At 38.4% G+C, this 22,138-nt stretch overlaps 1 protein-coding gene across 5 annotated transcripts in view; it reads right to left on the reverse strand.

Annotated features, from left to right (window-relative positions):
- The window catches only part of ANO4 (anoctamin 4), a 177,418-nt gene that overhangs the window by 82,419 nt on the left and 72,861 nt on the right, over positions 1-22,138 (reverse strand). For all 5 annotated transcript variants that reach the window (XM_058022152.1, XM_058022149.1, XM_058022150.1 and 2 more), the window contains 2 exons: positions 18,151-18,287; positions 13,300-13,458 (listed from right to left, as the gene is read on the reverse strand). In XM_058022152.1, the coding sequence (XP_057878135.1) occupies positions 13,300-13,458; positions 18,151-18,287 (296 nt within the window). The remainder of the gene's footprint in view (positions 1-13,299; positions 13,459-18,150; positions 18,288-22,138) is intronic.

A 22,138-nucleotide genomic window follows, 5' to 3' on the forward strand; every position in this document is an offset into this window, starting at 1 on the left:
CAGAGACCACAGTAACATTTGAAAAACAAGTAAGGAATAGTTATGATTAAGAAGGAATGAACTGCACTCCATTTTTCTTCTCAATCAGGCAAGAAATAACTGGATTAAATTGTAGCAAAGGAGGTTTAGGTCAGATGCTATCAAACACCAGACAAGAATTTCTTGGACTTGGCATGTGGGGCTGTAAGGAATATATGAGTGGCTCAGAGTTCTTAGCCTGGGATAAAAGGAGAAGCCCTATATTATGCTCTCATGAGGATATTACTGTAATAAACCCTGTCAAGAAGGCAGAAATGATTCTTTACTTAAACTCTTTGTCCACATCCACAGACACATATTTTGCTTTCACCATACTAAAATCAATAAAGAGCTATTTGATAAAAAATCACAGAGGACTCAGACAAAAGTGCTATTAAAACCATAAGTTTCTTCAAGCACATCCAATATCCTTCAGAGTTTCAACAATATCTCTGTGTGCTGTACTTACTGTGGAATATGTTATTATTTTACTTAAAATTGCTTTCTGAGATCTTCAGTCTTATAGGCTTCAAGATCAAAATTTAGCTGTAAAGGGCACCAGAAACATATTTTCCTTTTGTTAGAGGCATACACTTAACTCAATCTACAAGTGACCAGAAACTCAACAGTAACACAATCAAAGAGATCAGTGCTTTTGGGTATTGGTAATAGTTCTTTGGCAGTGCTCCAGGACTTTGCTGTAGATGTACATGTTTGTCAATTGTTCATATGCACTATTTAGAAGACACAAATTCTAGGTGTTCAAGAAAACTTGATGCATTTTGACGTGCTCCCATTTTAGTTTTAGGAGTTTTAGGATAACCTCTGAACACAGGATAAGGAATGTAAGTGCAAGTAATCTATTCATGTCCAAGTACATACTGATGAGACCTGAAGCAAACTGTGGCCCAGCACTATGTCCCAGGCTGTTGATCTAATTTTGTTTTTCTGTAGTGTCATGAAATAAAATTCCAGTCCAGAGACCCTGATTACAAAGGCTTCTGTTAGATCGTTTCTGCATCAAGAATCCAGTCATGAGTTTAGGAAATGAGGCTTTCTTTTATGTGACATATTGTCTAGTGGAAAATGTCCTTCATGCTCTACAAGCAATCTATGAAATGAATTAAGAAGATAGCACATAAAAGCTTCACTAGCCAGGCATGGTTAGTCCTGTATGAACATTCCAGTGATCAGCTGTGATGCTGTTTAAGAGAGAAAAATATTCTTCTTTAACACTAAACTCAATAAGTTTTATGAAAATTCAGCAAATTGGACAAAGTTTCTAAAGATTTTTCAGGAAATAGGTGAAAATTTCACTTTAATTTAGTTTAAAAAACTGTCCATACAAAATAGCATGTTTTGGTATTTCACTGGATTATATGTTTTCTCTTTTGTAAAGATAGCATTTCTAACAACTAGTACAACATTTTAATATGAGATATTTAATACTGAATTTGTTTAAATGAAATATTTTCACATATTCAAAATGTTTCCCTTTTTTCAGCTAAAACTCTTTGCTGAGTCCAATCAATTTTAGTGATTATTAATTGCTTGCCTTTCTTCTTTGCTGCATTCTGTTAAGATGTTCTCCATAAATACAAAGCAATTGTTTCAAGATGTTAAGGGCTTGTGCTGTATTTCCAAAGAGATTTCACATTTTTATAGTGGGAGCTATACAATGAGAAGGGAGCTTTTCTTACATATCTGCCATGATTTAAAGTGGATATGCCTCCACATTTTGATTTTAGTATCCTCTTATGCTTTCTCACCATCATTCTAAATTTCCCCTTTTCCCAAAACTCTGAAGCACTCACCTTTCCCAAACAATTTTTGTGTTGTGCCTTTTGGCTGGAATAATACATTAGTAGGAGATATGAATTGTGTTTCTTTTCATAAGACAGACAAAAATCCAGCCCAAGATGGAAACGTAAATCAGCATGGCAAGCAGTCATCAATTCCCAGTCAAAACATCAAAGAACAAAAAATGTCAAATAATGGAAAAAAACTGCAGAAACATTAATCCATTCCATAGCTTGGGGCTTTAGAATGGAAATTTTCAGTTGTCACACAATTCCATTAGTTGCATACTTTACATTATACCAGTACTGAGTATGATCTTGCAATCCACATATCTATTAATATAAATCTATAGATAACACCTGGACAGAGGGCAAACAAAAAGGTTTGTCTTGAGTAGTTTGTAGATATGGTGTGTGACAGGTATCTGACCCAGTTTTCCCTGCTGGATACTGGCAGGCCACTATATTTGTGTCAAAACACTGTCACCATCATGTCTCTAAGCCCACTGATCCTGAGAAGTTCCCTGAAGGCTTTCTCCCAAGGAGCAGACACCACAGGTGGGATTCAGGGCAACTAAGTTTAGATGTCTGCAATGGAGAGGAACAGGCACCTTCAAGGTGTGATTCATTTGTTCTATTTTCCTCAGAATGAGATGAACTGATGCGTATCAAGGGCTTGTTCCTACCTAGTCAGATTAGGTACATTGTCAACAGCTACAGTCTATATGTTGGGGTTTTTTTCCCTCTTGAGGCTCGGCAGTAAAACCACCTTATTTTCCCTGAACTCCTGTTCCTCACCACCCACATCAACTTCTGCAGTAGCAGAGACACATTACTGCCTACAGCTGCACCTTCCTGGGTGCCTCTAGTGCACTGCTCAGCTGTCTGGGACACATCCCAGCAGCAGCATTTGATTTGGAACATTTTGCAAGGCCTTGGCTGCCATCCATTTCCCCCATCCCACCCTATTAATTCTTCCTGCAGAGAAGACATAGGGAAATGCAGATCTTTAAATAACAAAGCCTCCCATCAGTGTCCTCTGTACTTTAAAAGGCCTCTTGAATTTGGTCAGTACTTTCTGTACTGGATTTCATTACTTGGATTCTTCTCTCCTGTGAATTTCTGAAGCTAATGATGATAAAATACATAAATTTGCACAAGAACATTGACCTGGAATGTTCTAAAAATCACAGCTTCTATTCTCTCAACTGCTGTTCAGGACATTTGTTTAATCCAGTCTTGTCTCAGAAAGTCAGTTTCCAATAGCAATAGCACTCACAGTACAACTTCAAGAGCTCTAGTGATGAGGGGCCAGGCTGTTCTCTATAGAAAACCTATAGAATTCTATAAAAAAAAGCCATGACCATCCTGATCTAGCATTGGTGACTGCTCTGCTTCACGAAGTTGACCTTCAGACATGCCTTCCCACCAGTGCTCTGGAGCTTCTCCAGGTTCCCCAGAAAATGAGGTCACAGAATAGATTACTAACTTATCATTCACAAAAAAATGCAGAAATCTAAATACAAAAAGACAAATTTCTTGAGGAGAAGAACATGAATTTTGCATGTTGTAAGACAAAGTATAGTCATGGTTTCCAGACGTATATGTCTCCATTTTGTTCTTCTCCTATCTACATTTTCACTGTGGAGGGTTTATTCTCTCTGAAAAATTTCAAAGTTTAAAAAGGTGTAAAGGATGGCTTTTAGACAAAAAAAAAAAAAAAAAAAAAAAAAAAAAAAAAAAAAGTTCTTATATTTTAAGAAATTGGAGTCAATCTTGTTATAAATGGAAAGGTCTATTTGAGTCTATTAGCAAAAACAAGCTGTACCTAAGAAGAGTAGTGAGTACCATGAAGATCCCCAAGAGGAAACAAAAGGGCTTCAAAAGGGCTTTCACACAGTTTTGTCTAAAATGTATTTTTACATATTCTTTCAAGAGGTTTTAGATTACAAAATAAAAGATAATTTGTGCACAGAAGAAAGTTTTGTAAACCAGATAAGACTTTAAACAGGAGGACATGACTAACTGGCTGACAGAAGTTTCAGTTAGTATGGCTATGTCAGAAGCATTTTTCCCTCAGGTCAGGCTTTTTAAAACTTCATTTACAACACCACTTCATTACCATTCAAGCAGCAAGAAACAAATATGTAAATATGCAGTGGATAATTCTGCATTTCATTTGGGCCCAGAGACCCATAAACTGAAAGGTCTTTTTCAAGAAAGTTGAACTCTGATGTAATTAGTTCTATTTTGTTCTGTTCCCACATCTGAGATACAGCTAATCCAAGGCACAGAGCACCAGTGCTCCACTTGCTCCATCACTGACTTAACCCTGACTTAACCCTGTATGACAGAAAATCAGACAATGAGAAGGCCTGTAGTCCTTGTGCCAAGAGCAGTGGAAAGGGAACTGTCCCTCCCAGGTTCATGCACCCCTCTTGGCACTACCTGCAGAGGGACAGCCCCACACCACCTCAGGCTGTAGGGGAAGATGTAAATGTCCCCAAGACCAATCATTGCTATTTGTTTTAGAGGCATAATGCTGTAAATACTGTGCTGTGTTCTCCAAACAAGTTCAACACCAAATCATTAACATAAAATGAGAATACAAAGCCTATTGCCGGGTTTCTATGTACTCTGTTCTTCTGTTCCCTAGAGACAACTTTAGATTTTTGTTTATTAAGCCATTACTGTAAGGGAGTGTTGCAGCAAACCAGTCATGTCACCTTTGGGCAATGAAAACTCTCACTGTGCATTAAGCGTTTGTAGCCTTGTTCATTATGCTTATTCCTGATGCTGCTGGCAGGTGAAACAACACCTCAAAAATAATTGCAGTTTAAGACCAGTTATGGTAAAGGTATCTTTCGACATAGGGGACATCTCATATATAACCATGATCATTTTTTCTTAATCTGTTGCCCGTCTGTTTTTTTTCCTTCAAAAGATTTTTGACGTTCTGATTTGTGGATGTTGAAGACAGTAAATTTTTTGACAAGAAATTTTGCCTGTTCCTGAAAGAAGTATGTTGGGGTTGTAAAATTCCTATTCAGTTATCTATGTGTTTTCTGTATTACGTCCCTATTCCTTTAAAGAGCCACTTTTTTTTTGAAAAGTGGCTAAAGTTTTCAGCAACATTTGTTTAGTCTACTGGTTTTAAAATGTCCTGTTAAAGGCTGGTAATTGTCAACTCAGAAACATATTCATTTATGGGTTCCCTCAGATAATCAAGAAATTTATCTTTAAAAACTGCATTCTGAAATTTGAATTCAGTCACCATCTATCCAGTATTTCATTTATCTCTTCAATTTTTTTTTCTAAATGGCCATTGTGCTGTACAGTGGACATAGCATCTGAAATCTAAAACTTTTCCCTCAGAAGTTCAAGCAGCTGGAAACTTCTCCACTGTTTAGTGACTGTGGTTTTTTGGTACAGAATACTCCCTGGGAAAGGACATTGTTCTGCTTGTACATTTTTCTGCAGAACATTGCTGAAAAGAGACTCCTTTTGCTATGTACATTAGATAATAAGACAGTCTGATTTCCACTTGCTCTGTCTGCATTGAGATGAAATGAATAGCTCAGTGTTTAAAACTAAATAGCTGGAAGCACTTTCATTTATAATGCTTGTGGTTAGGTTTGCATTTCAGTCTGGTTCTCTTTTTGCAGGCATAGTTCTATGTCATATTGATGTCCCTGGCCATGATTTGTGCATGCAACCAGACACAGTGCTTAAAACATTAAATAACAAGCTGCACCTGCTAATAATAATAGGTATTCTGCTCATGAAAATACAGAGCCTGCAGGCTGCATAATTTGTACTGTTAGTTCATTAGCTGTAGCTATTTACATATTGAATAATAGGATCAGAAAAAATGAGACACTGAAACAACTTACAAGAGTCCATGAAAGCTACAGAATTTTTGACACTGGTCACAGTAGTGGAGTAACGTTGAATTACACCTGTGGTGGGTTGACCCTGGCTGCATGACAGATACCCACTAAAGGCACTCCATCACTCCCTTTTTCATCAGGAAATGGGAGAAAATAGAAGAGGAAACTTACAGCTCTAGATGAGGACAAAGAGAAATGACCCGCCTGTTACCATCATGGGCCAAACAGACTTGACTTGGAGAAATTAATTTAATTTATTATCAATCAAATTAGAATAGGATAATGAGAAATAAAACCAAACCTTAAACACCTTCCCCCAACCTTTCCCTCTTTCCAGGCTCAGCTTCGCTCCAACTTTTCTCTACCTCCTCCTACCCAGTGGTTTCTAAGGGAATGGTCTTTATGTGCTGTCTCTGCTGCCCCTACCTCCTCAGCAGGAGGACCTCTCACACTCTTCCCTTGATCCACTCTGGGGTCCCTTCCACAGGAGACAGTGCTCCACTAACTTTTTGAACTTGAGTCCTTCCCATAAGCTGCAGTTCTTCACAAACTTCTCCAGGGTGTGTCTCTTTCATGGGATGCAGTCTGTCAGGAACAGATTGTTCCAGGGTGGGTCTCTTGCATGGGGTCACAAGTCCTACCAACAAATCTGCTCCAGCATGGGCTCTTCTCTCCACAGGTCCTCCACAGGAGGCCACAGGTCCTGCCAGGAGCTGGCTCCAGTGTGGACTTCCCGCAGGCTCATAGCCCCCTTTGGGCATCCATCTGCTCCAGTGTGGGGTTCTCCACAGGTTACAGGTGGATATGTGCTCTCCTGAGGGCCTCCATGGGCTGCAGGGGCACAGCTGCCTCTCCATCATCTGCAGGGGAATCTCAGCTCCAGCAGCTAGAGCACCTCCTCCCCTTCCCTCTTCACTGACCTTGGTGTCTGCAGAGTTGTTCCTCTCACATATTCTCATTCCTCTCCTTTGGCCGCTGGTCTGCCGCAGGCTTTTCCCTCTTTTTAAATACTTTATCACAGGGGTGATAAAGTTGATGGGCTCAGACTTGGCCAACAGTGGGTTCATCTTGGAGCTGTGTGGCACTGGCTCTGACAGATGTGAGGGAAGCTTCCAACAGCTTCTCACAGAAACCCTCCTTGCAGCCTCACTTACCACCAAAACCTTGCCATGCAAACCCAATACTAGGTCTCATCTCCTCCAAAGATAAGAAAGCCTAGTTTTGTCCAGATGCCAGTTTGGCCTAAAGGAAACCTGTTAGCCATAGGTGACAACCTGCATGTTGCTTGACCTACCACGCATGCACAGTAGGGATAATCACCACTCTCACCATTGTCCCAGTGCTTCCCAGTACACATCTCACATGGGCATGCTCATAGCTATCTTTCTCTCTGTCAAAAAGCTCAGACGACAGCTGGTATAATTTCAAGGGTGCAAGCTTTCCCTAGCCACCCTTTTCTCTAGTGGATGGGTGCTTTTGATATGTGCAGAGCAAGCTCAACAAGACAGGGAAAGGATATGAGCACCAAATAAAAACTCTCAGTCAGGAAAAGATTTTCCGGCCGACCTGCAGCTTGCTCCTGGCTACCACACAAACTCTCCTGGCAAGTCGTAAAAAGTCAGTTGACCATAGACTGAGCACTCTGGTTTAAACTGTATGCCTGGTTGATTAAATTACATCTGTAGGAGCAATAAACTACAAAAAAGTTATTGTTCTTTCAATAACTGGATAAACTGAAGTCATAACTGGAAAAATAAATTTTGAATCAACTATAAAAGCATTGAGATTTTATTGTGTGTGGCTCAGACAACCAAATTACATAAGTTACATTTATAAAACACCTTTTCTAACTCAGATCTGCAAGTGCCACTTGGGGTCTGGAAGTCAGTTCAATTCTTTTCTACCCATGAATCACAATCAGAAAAAAAGCATTTATGTAACAGGAATCTCATGAACAATTGCGCTGATGACGCACAAACCAGAAAAAACCAGATCAGTCTCTCATAACTGTTTTGGTTCTGCAGTACTAACAACAACAACAACAACAAAAAGGAGTAGACGTCATTTTTTTTCCAGAAAGTTGATAGTATTTCATTAAGTTCAGACGCAATAGCTGTTGATTATAATGTCTCTTTCACATCATCACTTTCTGAACACTGTGATCAGAAGTTTCAGTCTTTGAAGTTCTTAGCTTTTTCTTGTTCTTTATTTCTAAGTTTTAGCTCACTTTGACATGGTCATAGGTCTATTTTCCTTTTACACTCAGGGATGTGCTAAAAGTCACGGAGATACTCTGCGTGCTCTTTCTGTCAGCTGTAATTTCTCTCAACATTCATCATCTTGAAAGCAGACTCCAACTTGCTGCTAAATATATCTATCTTACTGAATGCATGTTTCTAGCTTCTTACGTCCTGCCCCATTAGCACAAAGTTACAGCTACATTAAAAGAAACTTCTTTACACAACTATTATTAGCTCTTCAGGAACCTATCTACATCTGCTTGCAAACTTGAAAAATCACGAAATAATAGTATTCTGTAATTATATTGTATCCACTAGTGAAAGTATTTCAAAATATAACTTCTAGGGTCATGTTACCATAACTTAAGACTCTGAGTATGCCCACTAGTAGATGTTTGTTCATACAACACAACTGAAGCTTATACCGTGCTTTTCTTTCTTGTCCTTTTGGGTTTTCCCCAGAGAACACCTATATTATGTATTTCTACTACCTATTGTATACACCAGCTGTGTTTTTGCTGCCAGCTGTTGCACCAGAAATGCCAGCTGCTGCTTGAGGCAGGGAGCGAATGCAATTAGAGGTGCCCTGGTGACAGCTTGACACTTATGGTGACAAAGTTTAAATTTCTAATCAGGCATGTAAGTCAAAAACCCACACAACTTGGATTCTCCTGAAAGCTGGACCAGCACTACACTGACATCATTTATCAGGGAGATGCAAAGACCAATGTGCCAGCAGAAGTCCAAATGGATTGGCTGTTACTTGTAAAATATCTGAAGCTAGTTTCTGAAGCACATTCTGCTTGCAGTAGCTGGGAGGAGTCCAGCTTTCCAGGGCAGTAAGGAATGTTATTGGTTTAAAGTAGTTAATTGCTTTTATACTGAGACATTTGTTGCCATAAATATAAAAAAAAATAAAATAAAAGGCCTGAATATTATTTTCACTACTCATGTGGGTAGTTCCCATTTACTTCACTTCTATCACTCCCTTTCTACTTGTCTGCTAATCCCTTTTTCAAGTAAACTGCATTAAATCAATTTATAATCTGTAAATTAAAAACTTTGAACACAATCATTAAGCATAACATATTAAGTACATTTAGTAGTAGAAATACTCTGTATGATATACGTTAGTATAGTCATGAGAAGCAGAAAAACCAAAAATATCATGCTATGTTCAAACTAAATGTAGTCTGTTCCTAGGGCTACATGATCAGATCCTAACCCAACATCAGACTCATTTTGGATAGATTGTTCTTAGCTAAATGCAAGATGACTTCCTTCTTTTTCTCTTGTAGAAATTACACATGCAAGTGTGGTCTGTGTTTGTTCATCCAGCATAAATTTCTCACCTCTGTCCTGCATTTGCATTACTTTACAGTGCAGCTTGAAAAGTTTGCAAGTGAATGAGTAATATAAGTTAGCTGCTGCATGCTGGCCACCTCCATGCATGACCTATTATGATAGTGTAGTTTAAAGTATCTTACTGAAACATTTCTGTAATACTGTATTTGTGTACCAGAACTGCATAGATACTCTTTACAGCAGCTGCGTTCTACCTGGTCATTTAGGACAGGTAAATGGTAATCCATGCTGCAGGAATAATTTGGGAAAAGGATACTTCCCCAGATTTTGGTCAAGAGGTTAAATTTATAAATATTTATTCTTAAATATTGAAAAATATCATGGGCTCAAAGTAATTCTGACTCTTCATTCTCTCTTGAAAAGACAGGTTTTCCAGAAATTGCTGGGCTACAGGGAGGAACATTTAATTTGGAATGGATGCTATCTATATTTTCTCTTCACATAAAACTGATCACAATTCTCTACTGCATGACAGTGGGTTGATCTAAGTCTCAGGTTTATCTTGTATTAACATAAATTTGAAATGTACCATCAGAATGTGGACAGTAACACCCTGTTAACCTTTTGCCCACCAGCTCTGGAAGGGATGAGTCTCATGCGATATTTACAGGTGATATCAGTGCCTACAAACTTACAGTGGGATAGGTGCCTCATCTCCCGTAAGAACATGCTCTACTTGGAGAATGTCCTCTCCATTTTCCCCACACATAAGTCTTCTGCAAAGAGTATTGAAAAATGAGAGCAGCAGGGTTAGCGAGGATCCCAGAGCCAGGATTTCATGGTTGCTTATCTCACTTGTGAGACATTGGAAAAGAGAATAAATCAACAAAGGAATTGCTTCACCTGGTGAAAAGAAAACACAGTCTCTTTTCCAGGAATTATCTACAGTTTTGATTACCTTATTTGAGCATCTCTGCATGTGATCACATGTGTTGAATGTGGTCTGCAAGTGTCTGTCTGTGACAGGGTCAACACACTCATCCTATCCAGAACCAACATACACAGAAAAGCAGGGGGAAGCATCATAAAATGACTTGTACTGTAGCACTCAAATAGCATTCACTCTTAGAGTGTTGTTTTCAATTTAAAATCTTTACTATTTCATTTTGTTTTTCCAATTTTAATTTTTCTCACTCTTTAAAAATATTTTATCATTATTTTTTTCTTTTTTTTTTTTTGGTCAAAATTGTCATTATTTTAATTATCTGTTCCATGGTCTGGGATCCCCTCATTCTTTATTACTGTAGGTACTGAGCACCAAATCTAGCAGAACTTCCAAGGCAGAGTGGTATGGTACAGCTGAAGACTGTAAGTGTGAATTTGTTGGGAATATCTGCAAAATATTATCACCTTTTCCTGGAGTCAGAAACATATATCTGTTGAGAACTTTCTTGTTACATGATCTTGACATTGTGCCTGAAGTTATTTCAGCTGTTGTGAATTCATTTCAGAGTCACTTTCTCATTTCATGCTGCTAAGTGTGCACTGCTCCCTGCATTCTGCACTTCCTGGGAGTTCCACTGTGCTGTACTTGTCAGTGAGCCACTGCAGTGCACTTCTCCCTCCCTGCAGTGAGGCATATGGGTTTGAAATTGCACTGTGCAGGATAGCTCTGTAAGTTTTCCTCTCTGCCGCTGTTTTCATGTTAGAAGGACAGGGCTAACACAACCAAATGCCAAGATATGAACAGCTGGTAGCCAAAGGAGATGAACCAACAACCACTCAAAATTCATGGAAGGTAAAAAATTTCTTTCAGTCCAACAGCTACTACCTATTGCCTCTGTGAAATTGTTCTGTGGCCAAAGAAATAGGCAGTTTTCTCATTTCATCTGGGAGCAAACGCACTATACTGCTTCCAGTGGAAACAGTATAGTGCATGTGAACAACTTGAAAAATACCCTGCAGTTAAAATTTTCCAGAATTAACACTCAAAATGACGCGCGGTCTCAAAAACAGGAGAAGTAAAAATAATGAGAAATATTCTAGACACTAGGTGATCACACAGCTAAGTTTAAAATGTTAAGTGTTATGCAGCACTGTTCTTAATCTCTGGAGATGGGGGAGGGAGTGTACTAAGAATGTACATATTTACTTCAGGATTATAATTTAATTTAGAAACTAACATGATCATAAAATGTACATGCTAGAGTTTAGTTTTAGGTCAGAGTGTTAAAAAAGATTTCTACCCTTGATTTTAAAAACATTAGCCCAAGTCATGTAGCACAACCTCATTTTGATCATTCTGTGTTTAGAAAATGCACAATTACTGATGCTGGCAAGAAGTCACAGCAAGGGCAAATGAGATCAGTAAGAAATAAAACTGCATGTCACTAGCAAAATAGAAACTGAAATGAATAATCAAATTGGCAGATCATTCATGCAGCCTAGGCAGCAAAGTCCAAATAAATGATCCTGAAAGCCAAAAAAAGTCCTCTATAGCAAGCGCTTAAATCATCAATTTGAAAAAGTTTTCAGCACAGAATGTTGCGATAAGTTTCATACAACTTAAAATATACAGTGATTTCATAGCTTTCACTGCTGGCCTTAGCACAGTTATAAATCTGCAAAAACCACAAAGTAGGAAAAAATTTATTTGAAACCATTAGACATATGTATTAATAGGGAGGATTCCTACCCCATTTCTTTTCTACACTGCCCAAATTTTTGAGTTTTTGTCAGCATCTCTCCTGGTGGAAACAGGGCAGAATTCTAGGATGTGAAGGTGAATAGCTGCAGCAACAGTCCCCTGTTCTTGAATGTTGGGTTACAAGTCCTATAGGCAGTAGCACATATACAGGAAATGTAATAATGAACAATCTCTGGCATTGAAAACATCTATCAATTACTGCAGCACTGAAGACGATGACTTGCAGCTTATTTGAAGGAATAGTTTAGGGTAACTTTTGGTGGAAGCAGTAAAATGCTCTTAATACACTTACGTACATCAGTACCCATGTTCAGTCAAAAACATTTAAACAAAAGAAACATTTTCATTTTTCTGTAAAGGCTTCCCCTTTTTCCTCCCTGGTGTTCTCCAAAGAACTGTGCATGTCAAGCACACAGACAGAATATTTACACATGGACCAAAAATTCAGTGAAAGAAAGGGAGATAATGTGTAACACCTATATTCTGAAAATTCCTCTTCTGTTTCCATCAGTGGCAGTATGACAATGCATATTAGCATGAGTGTGAGTCCACTAGGCACAAATAAAAGAAAAACTAAGCAATAGCTGTTCAGGACGGAAGTGAGGCTTAAGACCTGCTTAAGCGCATTATCCAAGTTTAAGGAAGATCATAGGCTTGGCAAAAGAGATATGGTCTCTTTAAACCTTGCTCCTGCTACCTAAAATATCAATACATTTTAGATATTTTGCATTCATTCCTATGCTCTTGTCCATAAAAGAGTATATCTTTTATTTAGGGCATTATATGGGAAATAACAGAGATATAAATGATTCCTATGTACTGCCCAATTATTTCAATGCTTAGGGTTAAGACAGAAGGAGAAACTTTAAGCTGTTTTCAAACTACTAAAATACTTCTCACGTTGCTTTGCCTAAGCTGACAGATAAAGGAAGGCAGGAATCTAGTTAGGTCTCTGGAAAGAGTACCAGGAGCCTCAGCAAATAGTGGAGCACGTAGCTAGAAGAAAATGTAGTGCAGAAATATGGATTGCACTCAGTAGAATTCAGGCCATTCAAACCCAGCACTTGTTTTTTGTATTGCACAGCACAACAGATGAAGTTCTGTGGCCTACTTGTGCACAAGGTTGAAAAAGATGACTGTAATGGCCTGTTTGGCCTTCAATCCCTGTGTCTGATTTTCCTTTAGGCTACACTTTTGCCCTGCTCTGGCCTATATTTAGGCATGCTTAAAAGCATTTTTCTACTGCTACAACAGAGTGAAGGAGTTTCAGAGTAAACGAATCATACCCCCAGATTCTATATAACTTCAACATGAAAGTATTTTTAAGGAATATATCTTACTTCTTTTTCCATTTGGAGTCCTTCTGCTCTGATATTTCTCTCAAATACTTCCCTCTTCTCTGTCTGTGGATTAGATTTTCTATACACAAGGATGTAGTCAATCCGACATTTCCCATCTCTAAAATATAGTCCATTGGTTTTGTTCTTATCAGGTACTTCCTGCAAAGAGAAAATCAAGCATTTCAGTAATGTTAATTTTCCTTGATAACTGCTGCATTGCTGTTGGCATCATCAGTTTTCAGTACTACTCAACAGGAAAGATAAGGAATCTCAACAAGCTGTTCAAGTTTTAGGCTCTTCACATACAGTGCTTCTGATTTCATCTGAGATGAGCAAAGACTTCGCTACTTAAGGGGATCTCAGGGGGCATCAGGAGGTCTAAGAAAATGCTTGGACATATGGGGATGGGATAGGAGAGAATAGAAAACACAAGCCAACCTCCCTCCCCCACCACTCTCCAAAAGGTTAGGAATAATTTCTTATTTATAAAATAGAGCAGGGAATAGTGTTACTGAAGTGTAAATTTAAAATTAAGAACTTAGTATGGCTGAATGTCTTTGTACATGCAAAAAGAGTAACCATTAACATTGTCATTATGGTTTACTGTAGTGGCAAACACTACAACCTGGCATGGAGATTTTCATTACTTTGCCCCATAGGACACAGACAACAATATGAAGATTCTGTGCTGACCTCACTATACCTCATCAAACTAACTACTGAATATTCCTTGCTTAAGGAACAGCTGAGGATGGATTTATTTGGAAAAAATTATTGGTGTGTTGGTGTGGCAGCACATAAAATCAATAAAAGCAATAAATACTGTCTCTTTTCTTTATATATTAAAAAAAAAAGCCTGTTCAAATGTTTGGTCTGACAGAGAAACACAACTTGATTTCACTGTTCATAAGAGGATGAACAGGTCACTCTCCTGAGATATAAAATACCAAACTACTGGTCTTTTTCCAGTAAGTCATGAGATGAAATTCTCTACAGATCCTCCCCACAATTTAACACTACTTCTACATTATACAAGTTCTGCCCAGGGTTTAAGCATTCACTTTCAGAGAAGTTGAAATTGCATGGCAGTTTGCAATGGTTGGAGCAATGGTCTCATACAGGAAACGTACACTGTGAAGGATACATGGGAACAAACAGCACTCCCTCTGAGCAGTATAAAGGGCAGGGACCTTCAGGAACTTCAAGATCAGTCCAGCTTTAAGCTGAAGGGAAGGTTAAGCTAATTTACTGCTGTTTTTCCAAAACTCACTCTGCTATTCCTGACAAAACCAGCCCTGCCCTATAATACACAATCAAGTCTCTGAAAAGAAAAAAAAAAAGAATATTTTGACTTTCACATCTGGGGGAAGGAGGGCATTTACAAATACTTTCCCCATAAAATAATTGCTTCTGAATTTAAATCACAAAGTGAACATTATAATAGGAAAAATTATTTTTACAGGAAAACCCCCCAAAACAATTTTCCCATTCAAAGAGTTTAGTATATGCTATCTTTCTGATTCTCAGCAAGCATTTTGAATAAATGGAAAAACCAATGAAAGCATCCCAAATGTCCCATCCCCTTGGTACATCCAGTTCCCTAAAGGAAGAAAGGAATTTTTTAAACATTCTTTCATTACAGTGTCTAACTCTTGACACAACTTAGGGCAGACTTGATACAGTGGAACAGTTCTTAGAGCCCAAAAAGAAGGCAAGAAAAAGGATTTAATCTCTAAGGAAAAAACAGTAGCAAACTATTTATATCTATACTGCATATCACGCTGATAAATGATATTATCAAGATAGGAGAAGTGTTTTTCATAGAACATTAAATGTGAAAACAGCTCAGGAGACACATTTTATCTTTTTCCACTAAAAATCTCTGTTGAGAATACATAAAAAAAAGCCCTAACAGCCCCAAGGGTATTTAAGGTTATTTAAATAAAGGAAGGGTGTTGCAGGAGATTTAGAGGCTGTGGGTCAGCTTGGTGGTCCTGTTGTGATTTCTAACCCTCCTGGCAAGCCTCTTGTTCAGTACTCAGAGTCAATATGTGGTTTTAGTGTAATAGGAAAGGAGCTGCAGAGCAAAACAATCCATGCTGAGGATCTGCTGTGTATGCTACGTAAACTTAAGGGCTCACTTTGGGCCCACTGTAATCTGGTCTGAAGGACTCACTGGATTTACATCCATAAGGAATGCAGGTTTAAAATCCTGCACTGCTCTGGACCACAAAGAAATCATGGGTAGGGGGAACTGAGAGATCCACTTCAAATGCACACTCCTCATCTGAACTCAGACCCATCCTGAGAGTGCCTTAAGGACTGTGTCCTTCTCTGCATGCAGGAGTGACTCCACTGGAAAAATTGATTTGCCCCTTCCTAAGTTTCTTCTTTCTCTGAAGAAAATTGGTTTGCCCTGCACTCATCAGTGAATGCAAAGCCTTATACTAAAGAGTACCTATGAGATTCAGCCAAGGGATTTGGCTTGTTGGACTTCAAGTATGACTGCTGGGGACAATTACCTCTCTTGGGCTTGTGAAACACTACCAGCTACAGTACTGTAATTTTTCTCTCAGAAAGGCAGCTTGGACATCCTTATCTGTACTTAAAGATCCTTTTCAATTTAGGAGCACTGTGTGTCAAAGCCAGACTGATAAACCCTATTAGACTGTTACAGCCTCTGGGAAGGAACCCTTTCTCTGGCTCTCTGTTACAGACTCTAAGGCAACTTTATAGACTGAGTATGGACTTTCAAGAACTCTTGAGGATCTAACATGATACTGAGACAGTCAGGGCTGGTTCAGCAGTGTCAACTTCAGGACTTGTGCATCATCCAAGTATTGTAATACTCTGGCTTATGCTATGCCGGACAGAAACTTGTCCTACCTTCCTCCAGATATTGCATCTCCCTTACCTGTGTAACAAAATCAAAATTCAGTTTTCCTAAACAGAGGAAGAAAAAACATATAGCACTAGATCTGACTGGTTTTTGGTAAAAAAGTGGTGCAGTCGTGTATGTCAAACCTCCATTCTTTCATCTAAAAAAGGATGCTGGAAGAAAGTAGAAGAGTGAAGACTTCACTCTAACAAGAAGCTCAGCATTTCTGTCTATCTTTATGACTGTGCTGGAATAAAATATGTGTTGTATAATTTGCACTCGTTTTCCAAGGAATACAGCAGTTTTTATATTTTTGTGCTCAGCTGGGAACCATCAGCATTCAGACATGACTCATATACATGCATATGCTAGGGGAGCTTTAGGGTGAGGGGCTTACCCACACATATCCATACAAACCACACATATATCTGAACAGTGTATCTTTTCCTTCTAGAATTCAGCAGGGACCAAGTACTTTGAAACTCTTTGGTAGGCTGCAGCATCCCTTAAGTCCCATTAAGACTTCTAATTTTCACCTTTTTTTTCCCCATCTTACACCTTATGTGAACTACATTGCTGTTTTCCTCAAAAAGACCCCTTAAATCTGTTCATATTCCTCAAAGGTTTCCCTTTCCCTTAAAAAAAATCAAAAAAGAACACATCTAAGAGAAAAAAAATGTTTTGAGGTATTGTTTTTTCAATATTATTACATTAAAAGCAGCATGATGATCCTTCAGATAATTTTATGTTATTTTTTCCTCTTTAACTTACAAAAGATGTGTGCCTTTCACCTGTTCCTTTTTGTTACAGACCATATGGTACATAGTCCCAAAATGCAACATGGGACTATCGTGTCAGATTTGCCTATTAGGGTGCAAGCAGGCAAAGAGAGTCCTTTGTACATTGTACAGGAAGCTAAAGAAGAGCTATGATTAAAGAAGATGAAATTGTGAGCAAGGTCAAACATATTCAGGGTGCCCTGAATTATGTTGCTTTAATTATCTGTCTAAACATTCGAGGAGTGCAGCTCTCTATGGGCTGAATTTCTAGAACAAAGAAAATCTCTGTCTCTCTCCTCAGCAGTGTTGCACAAAAGAATTTGCACCACAAAACCCTCTAGCTCTTGAAAAAGATAATCTCTAATTGCCTCTTCTAAACTCTATCAAAACTAGTAAACAAAAGATGGTCAGGGCAGGGCCCTCAGCAATGTCCTGTGGTTTTCCACTCTTTTTAAATTACTAGCGTGGTCTCTGCCAGTTCTGATCTGTTCCAGTCAGCCCTCTGCCAAAAATTCCTCAGGAAATCTTGCAGGTAACATCAGACCAGTCCAGAAAGGTGCCTAGATATAGCTCCATTCCTGAGGTGGAGGAAGGGAGAAAAGTCCCTGGTCCCTTCACTTGCTGGGGAAACAACCATGACATCCATGGGTGTCAGGGCAGTGGGAGGCAAAATTAAAGGGCATATTGTTCCTTTCTTCATAAAAGACACAGGAAGAAATAAGGATCCAAATTTTCATCATGGGTCCATGACACTTTGACTGCTTTAGGACAGATTTTAAAAGGGATTATGTTCTCTGAATCACTATTATGCACCATCAGGTGATAATTGTTCCTCATTGGAAGGGAATGTGTCTCATAACTGACACCCAATGCTTCTCATGGGAGTTGTAGATAAATCCCCTCCACACTCTGTCCTCTTAAAGGATGGATATAGGGAAAATTTTTCCAGCATTTTCAGAAGCATTGAAGCCTTAGATTAGTATAGATATTTCACTGAGGGTGCATGAAATCAAAACTTTTGAATTTGAGATATTTTGTAATTCAGCATTATAATCTTAGAATGGGAAGCCAGTTCTCATGGGAAAGATTAGACACAATTTGATGTAGAGAATGAGATTTTAATCAAATTACATTTATTACATCTTTATAATGGGCATGAATAAATATTGTTTTAATAATTCTGTGTGTCCTTACCTCTCCCACAACTTCCAGCCTGCTGGCATCGTCAGAAGTACTGGTCAAGTTACCATGGTGAAGCAGGGAATCATCATCTTTGGAAGGGCTGTTCACACCTTCTAACTCATCAAAAAAAATGTTGACATCCTTAGCTACTAAAAAACAAAAATAAAAATATACATTCAAATCACCACTGAACCAAATGAAGACAGCAAGTGTAACCCATCAATAATTTCACTTTTTAGTTCTGGTATAATTATATACTATTTAATCTTAAAATCTGATGAGTCTTGTTGGAATGCTTTCTTCATCAATGTGCCACATAAAGATTTAGGACACCACAACGCCCCTCTGATGAAAAATAAGCAATCTGTTGTCACAATAAAACAGCCATAGCTATCTTCTCAGCTTCTTTTGGGGCAAATGGCTTAAATGACTAGCTTCTGGACTAGTATTGTCTCTGGAAGTTTTTTAGGAGGCAGATTTTTAACCTACTGTACAAAGTGTGACGTCAAGTTGTACAGACCTGTGGGGCAGCCAGAGGCAGAAAGCCTTAAATAAATACTGTTTCTTGAAAGGCATTGAGTAAACAAACCTGGGCAGATATTCCTCTTTTCACAGTTTGGCATGTTTTGATGCATATAAATCTGACACTTTCAGATCCACCTACCACACAGCCCTCAGTCTTGAAGCAATTGCTTACATCTACAGATTTAAGCTGTGGTAAACCAACCCTGATGAAAAGTAACAAAAAGTATAGATATTAAGCTCTGGAGTAACTGCCAGATGGGAGGAGCAGGGCAGGCAGGTTCACTCTGCACTCCATGCACTACAGGTCTGGTGAAAAACCTGATGAAGAGATGTGTGCCAGGAGAAGAGAAATGCCTTAGCTGAGAATCACTAAAAATGCTTCAGCTGTGGATGGACTTTAGCTCTCCAATTTCATGCCTCATAGACAAAATCCAAAATTATAAAAGTAAAGTTATAACTGTTAGAAGGCACCTCCAAAGGTCCTAGCTACCGAGCCTCTTCCACTGACTACAGTGGGAGCAAATATCTAATAATCTTGACAGAAATTAGTCTAACCCCATATCCTTATTCGCATTTCTTGCAAGCTTGACTGACTTTTAGAATCATTGTTCTTTTGTGCAATAAACTCCTGTTGCTTTTGCTTGTCCTCAGTTCCCCTAATTTAGTGACAGGCAATTGTAATTCCTGTTGGTGAGAATCTATAGTAACAGCCAAAATGCTCTAATTGCTGGCAGCATCTTAGTTCCATTTCCAACTACTGGCTGCAGGTGTAAAAATCCATTCCCCCACTGTGGAGAGACTGGATAGCTGCCAGAAATTAACAGCCACTAACTGTTCCCAGTGATCATGAACATTTTGTGACCTCCTTTTCACCTTTCCCTTCTTCAGGGGTCATAGCCCAGTTTCAGAGTCCTCTTAAAAAAATCGCTGATGATACCAACTCCCCAGTCTCTGCAGGTGGCCTATTTTTCATGCTCACAAGCAGGAGAGTCTTATCCATAATATTCATCCTTAAAACCGACATATGTTGCAATTTAAATATACTACTCTTTCCCTGTCAATCATGAGCATGGAGAAAAGTTTTCTTCCTTTTTGTACGTGTCATTTAGAGCATCTAAAGTCTATTATTACATCTGTAGGCAATAAAAAAAGAAAACCCTATCAGAATATTCAAGAATCCTTCATCTTCATTTTCATGCATAAAATAGGGACAAGGTTAATGAAAGACATTGTATTCTTAACTACAAGAGTTTTGTTTGGAAAATGACTAAAAGTTCCAGCAACAGCAGAGAAGTCCTCATGTCCAAATAATAGGCTTATGTGATAAGCTAAGCACCATAGTTTGTAAGAGAGATTCTGAGTTTCTGGTCTTGTTTAGTTATATATGATGAAAGCCTGCAGCTCCTCAGTGTCCTAAGGGAAACCACAGAGACTTTAGGAGGCTTAAAAGGCTACAAAGAGATTCCAATTTGTAGCACAGGTAGCAGTAATATTGCAGATTTTTCTCCCACCTTCATTCATTTCAGTCCACAAAAACCATACTAGAGATGCTTATAAAAGGGAGGTGAACTGCCACAACAAACCACAGCACAGCCCAACCTCATATCCTTCACTGTCCCTACTCTTTCAAAAGTCACAACTAGAAACATTCCACCCCATCAGATAATAATGTGGATGTAGATCATGACCAGATTTTGCACACATGTTCATATGAGAAAAATAAATCTCAGTATTCAAGAGAAAGAATAACTGAAACAGAAAACATTTTGAATTACTTGAACTTCACTTGAAATGAAACCCATCAGTGCCTCCATGATGGTGGCACTTGAATCTGTGTATGGTTAAAACCTCAGTATAATCTGAAAATAACTGTGGAAAAAACCCCAAAAAACAATTAGACAGGTAAGCTTTCTGAAGATTATTCAAGATACATTTATCTGTTGCAGACAGCATCAATGAAAGCTGTAAAAATGAAAGTTTTGCCTGTTCGTTGTACTCGAGGGAATTGAAACTATCTTTGTTCTGACATTATCACTGCTTTGGTATAAAAGATGTGGCCTCTGGGTTACTAGAATTGCTGCTTCTTGAAGTGCTGCTAATGCTTTGGGTTGCAAAATTCGTAGTTTTTAAGTGGATGTTTTGAAATACAGAGTTTGGTGTGTATGACAGTGAATGTGTCAGTAGCCTAGAAACACAGAATTACTGGATTATCCTGAGGACTTGTGAGGAGCCAAAAAAAATATCTGATTTTAAGATAATTTTAAGACACAATCCATCTCAGCAGTGAAGAAGTTGTGGAAGCAACTCTCATCTGGTTAGTGAAATTAGGTACCAGGACTTGTTCAGATTGCCTGCAGTGGAAAATTGTTTATATCAGAGATACACAGACAACTGCATGTTGGCTGGTCACTACAGAAAATATGGGCCCCCAACATTTGCTGAGATAATTTTTCTACCCTAAGTCTCCTTATATTCTTAAAAATACGTTAATAAAATACTGTTCCACAAAATTAAATAGATAATTTATATAGCAATTCCTGTTTGCTTTACAATAGTAATGGTGATGGTACTTCCAACAAAACTCTCCTGCTGCTTGTAGGTTGCTCAGCCTTTCCACTCCACGGGACTGAACACCTCCATAGCCAAATGTTGTTAAAAGGATGATCAGGGCTCCATCTTTCTTGTCCCCCTCAGACCCTGATGTGCTTATACCCACAAATGTCCTTAACAGAATGATATATAATGGCTTCATTATATACATAAATGTTATCTGGGAGACAGACTGCTGCTACTGTACAGTATTTTTAAGCAGCGAAATTTAACAGGAATACAGAGCAGCACATGCATTGCTGCAGGAGATATTAAGAATTCTCCCTCTGGTTTTAGATCAGCTTAAATATGCAAACTCTTTTCTCCCCCTCATGCTCTATTTTCAAAAAAAATAAATAAAATGACTTGATAATTCAGAATCCCTTGAAGAATAAAAGAAAAAAAAAGTGGGTATACAAATATTTTTTATCCCAAATATAGTAGAACTACATATTCTGGAAATTGGATGCTGATAAATTCTGAGCAGGAGTCCACACACCATCTCAGTGGGTCCACAAGTCACTTCAGATCAAGATGCTGATATAAAGTAGGACTCAAAAAACAAGAGAACTCTTATAACTTTCTGAAGGTAGATGCTGAAACTGAAGTGCCGAAAAATAAGAACTTTCATTAAAAACTGGGACCTGCCTATGTTATTGTGTGAGAAGATGGAAACATGCTCAGAGTCATGCTTCTGTTCGTTGTCATTTTATGAGCAGAAGTCCCACCAAGCCATCAAGTATACTCTCACTTTGGATAATACTAGCTGAAGATCAATACTCCAAGCTTATTTTAGCAAGAAAAAAAAATTATTTGGTTTCTAAAAGCATCATTCAATGCTAAAACCTGGGAATAAAAGTAACATTGACTGTTTAGAGCAACCACC

This window comes from Melospiza georgiana, chromosome 4 (assembly GCF_028018845.1).
Source record: "Melospiza georgiana isolate bMelGeo1 chromosome 4, bMelGeo1.pri, whole genome shotgun sequence".
In the NCBI taxonomy this organism is placed as follows: Eukaryota; Metazoa; Chordata; class Aves; order Passeriformes; family Passerellidae; genus Melospiza; species Melospiza georgiana.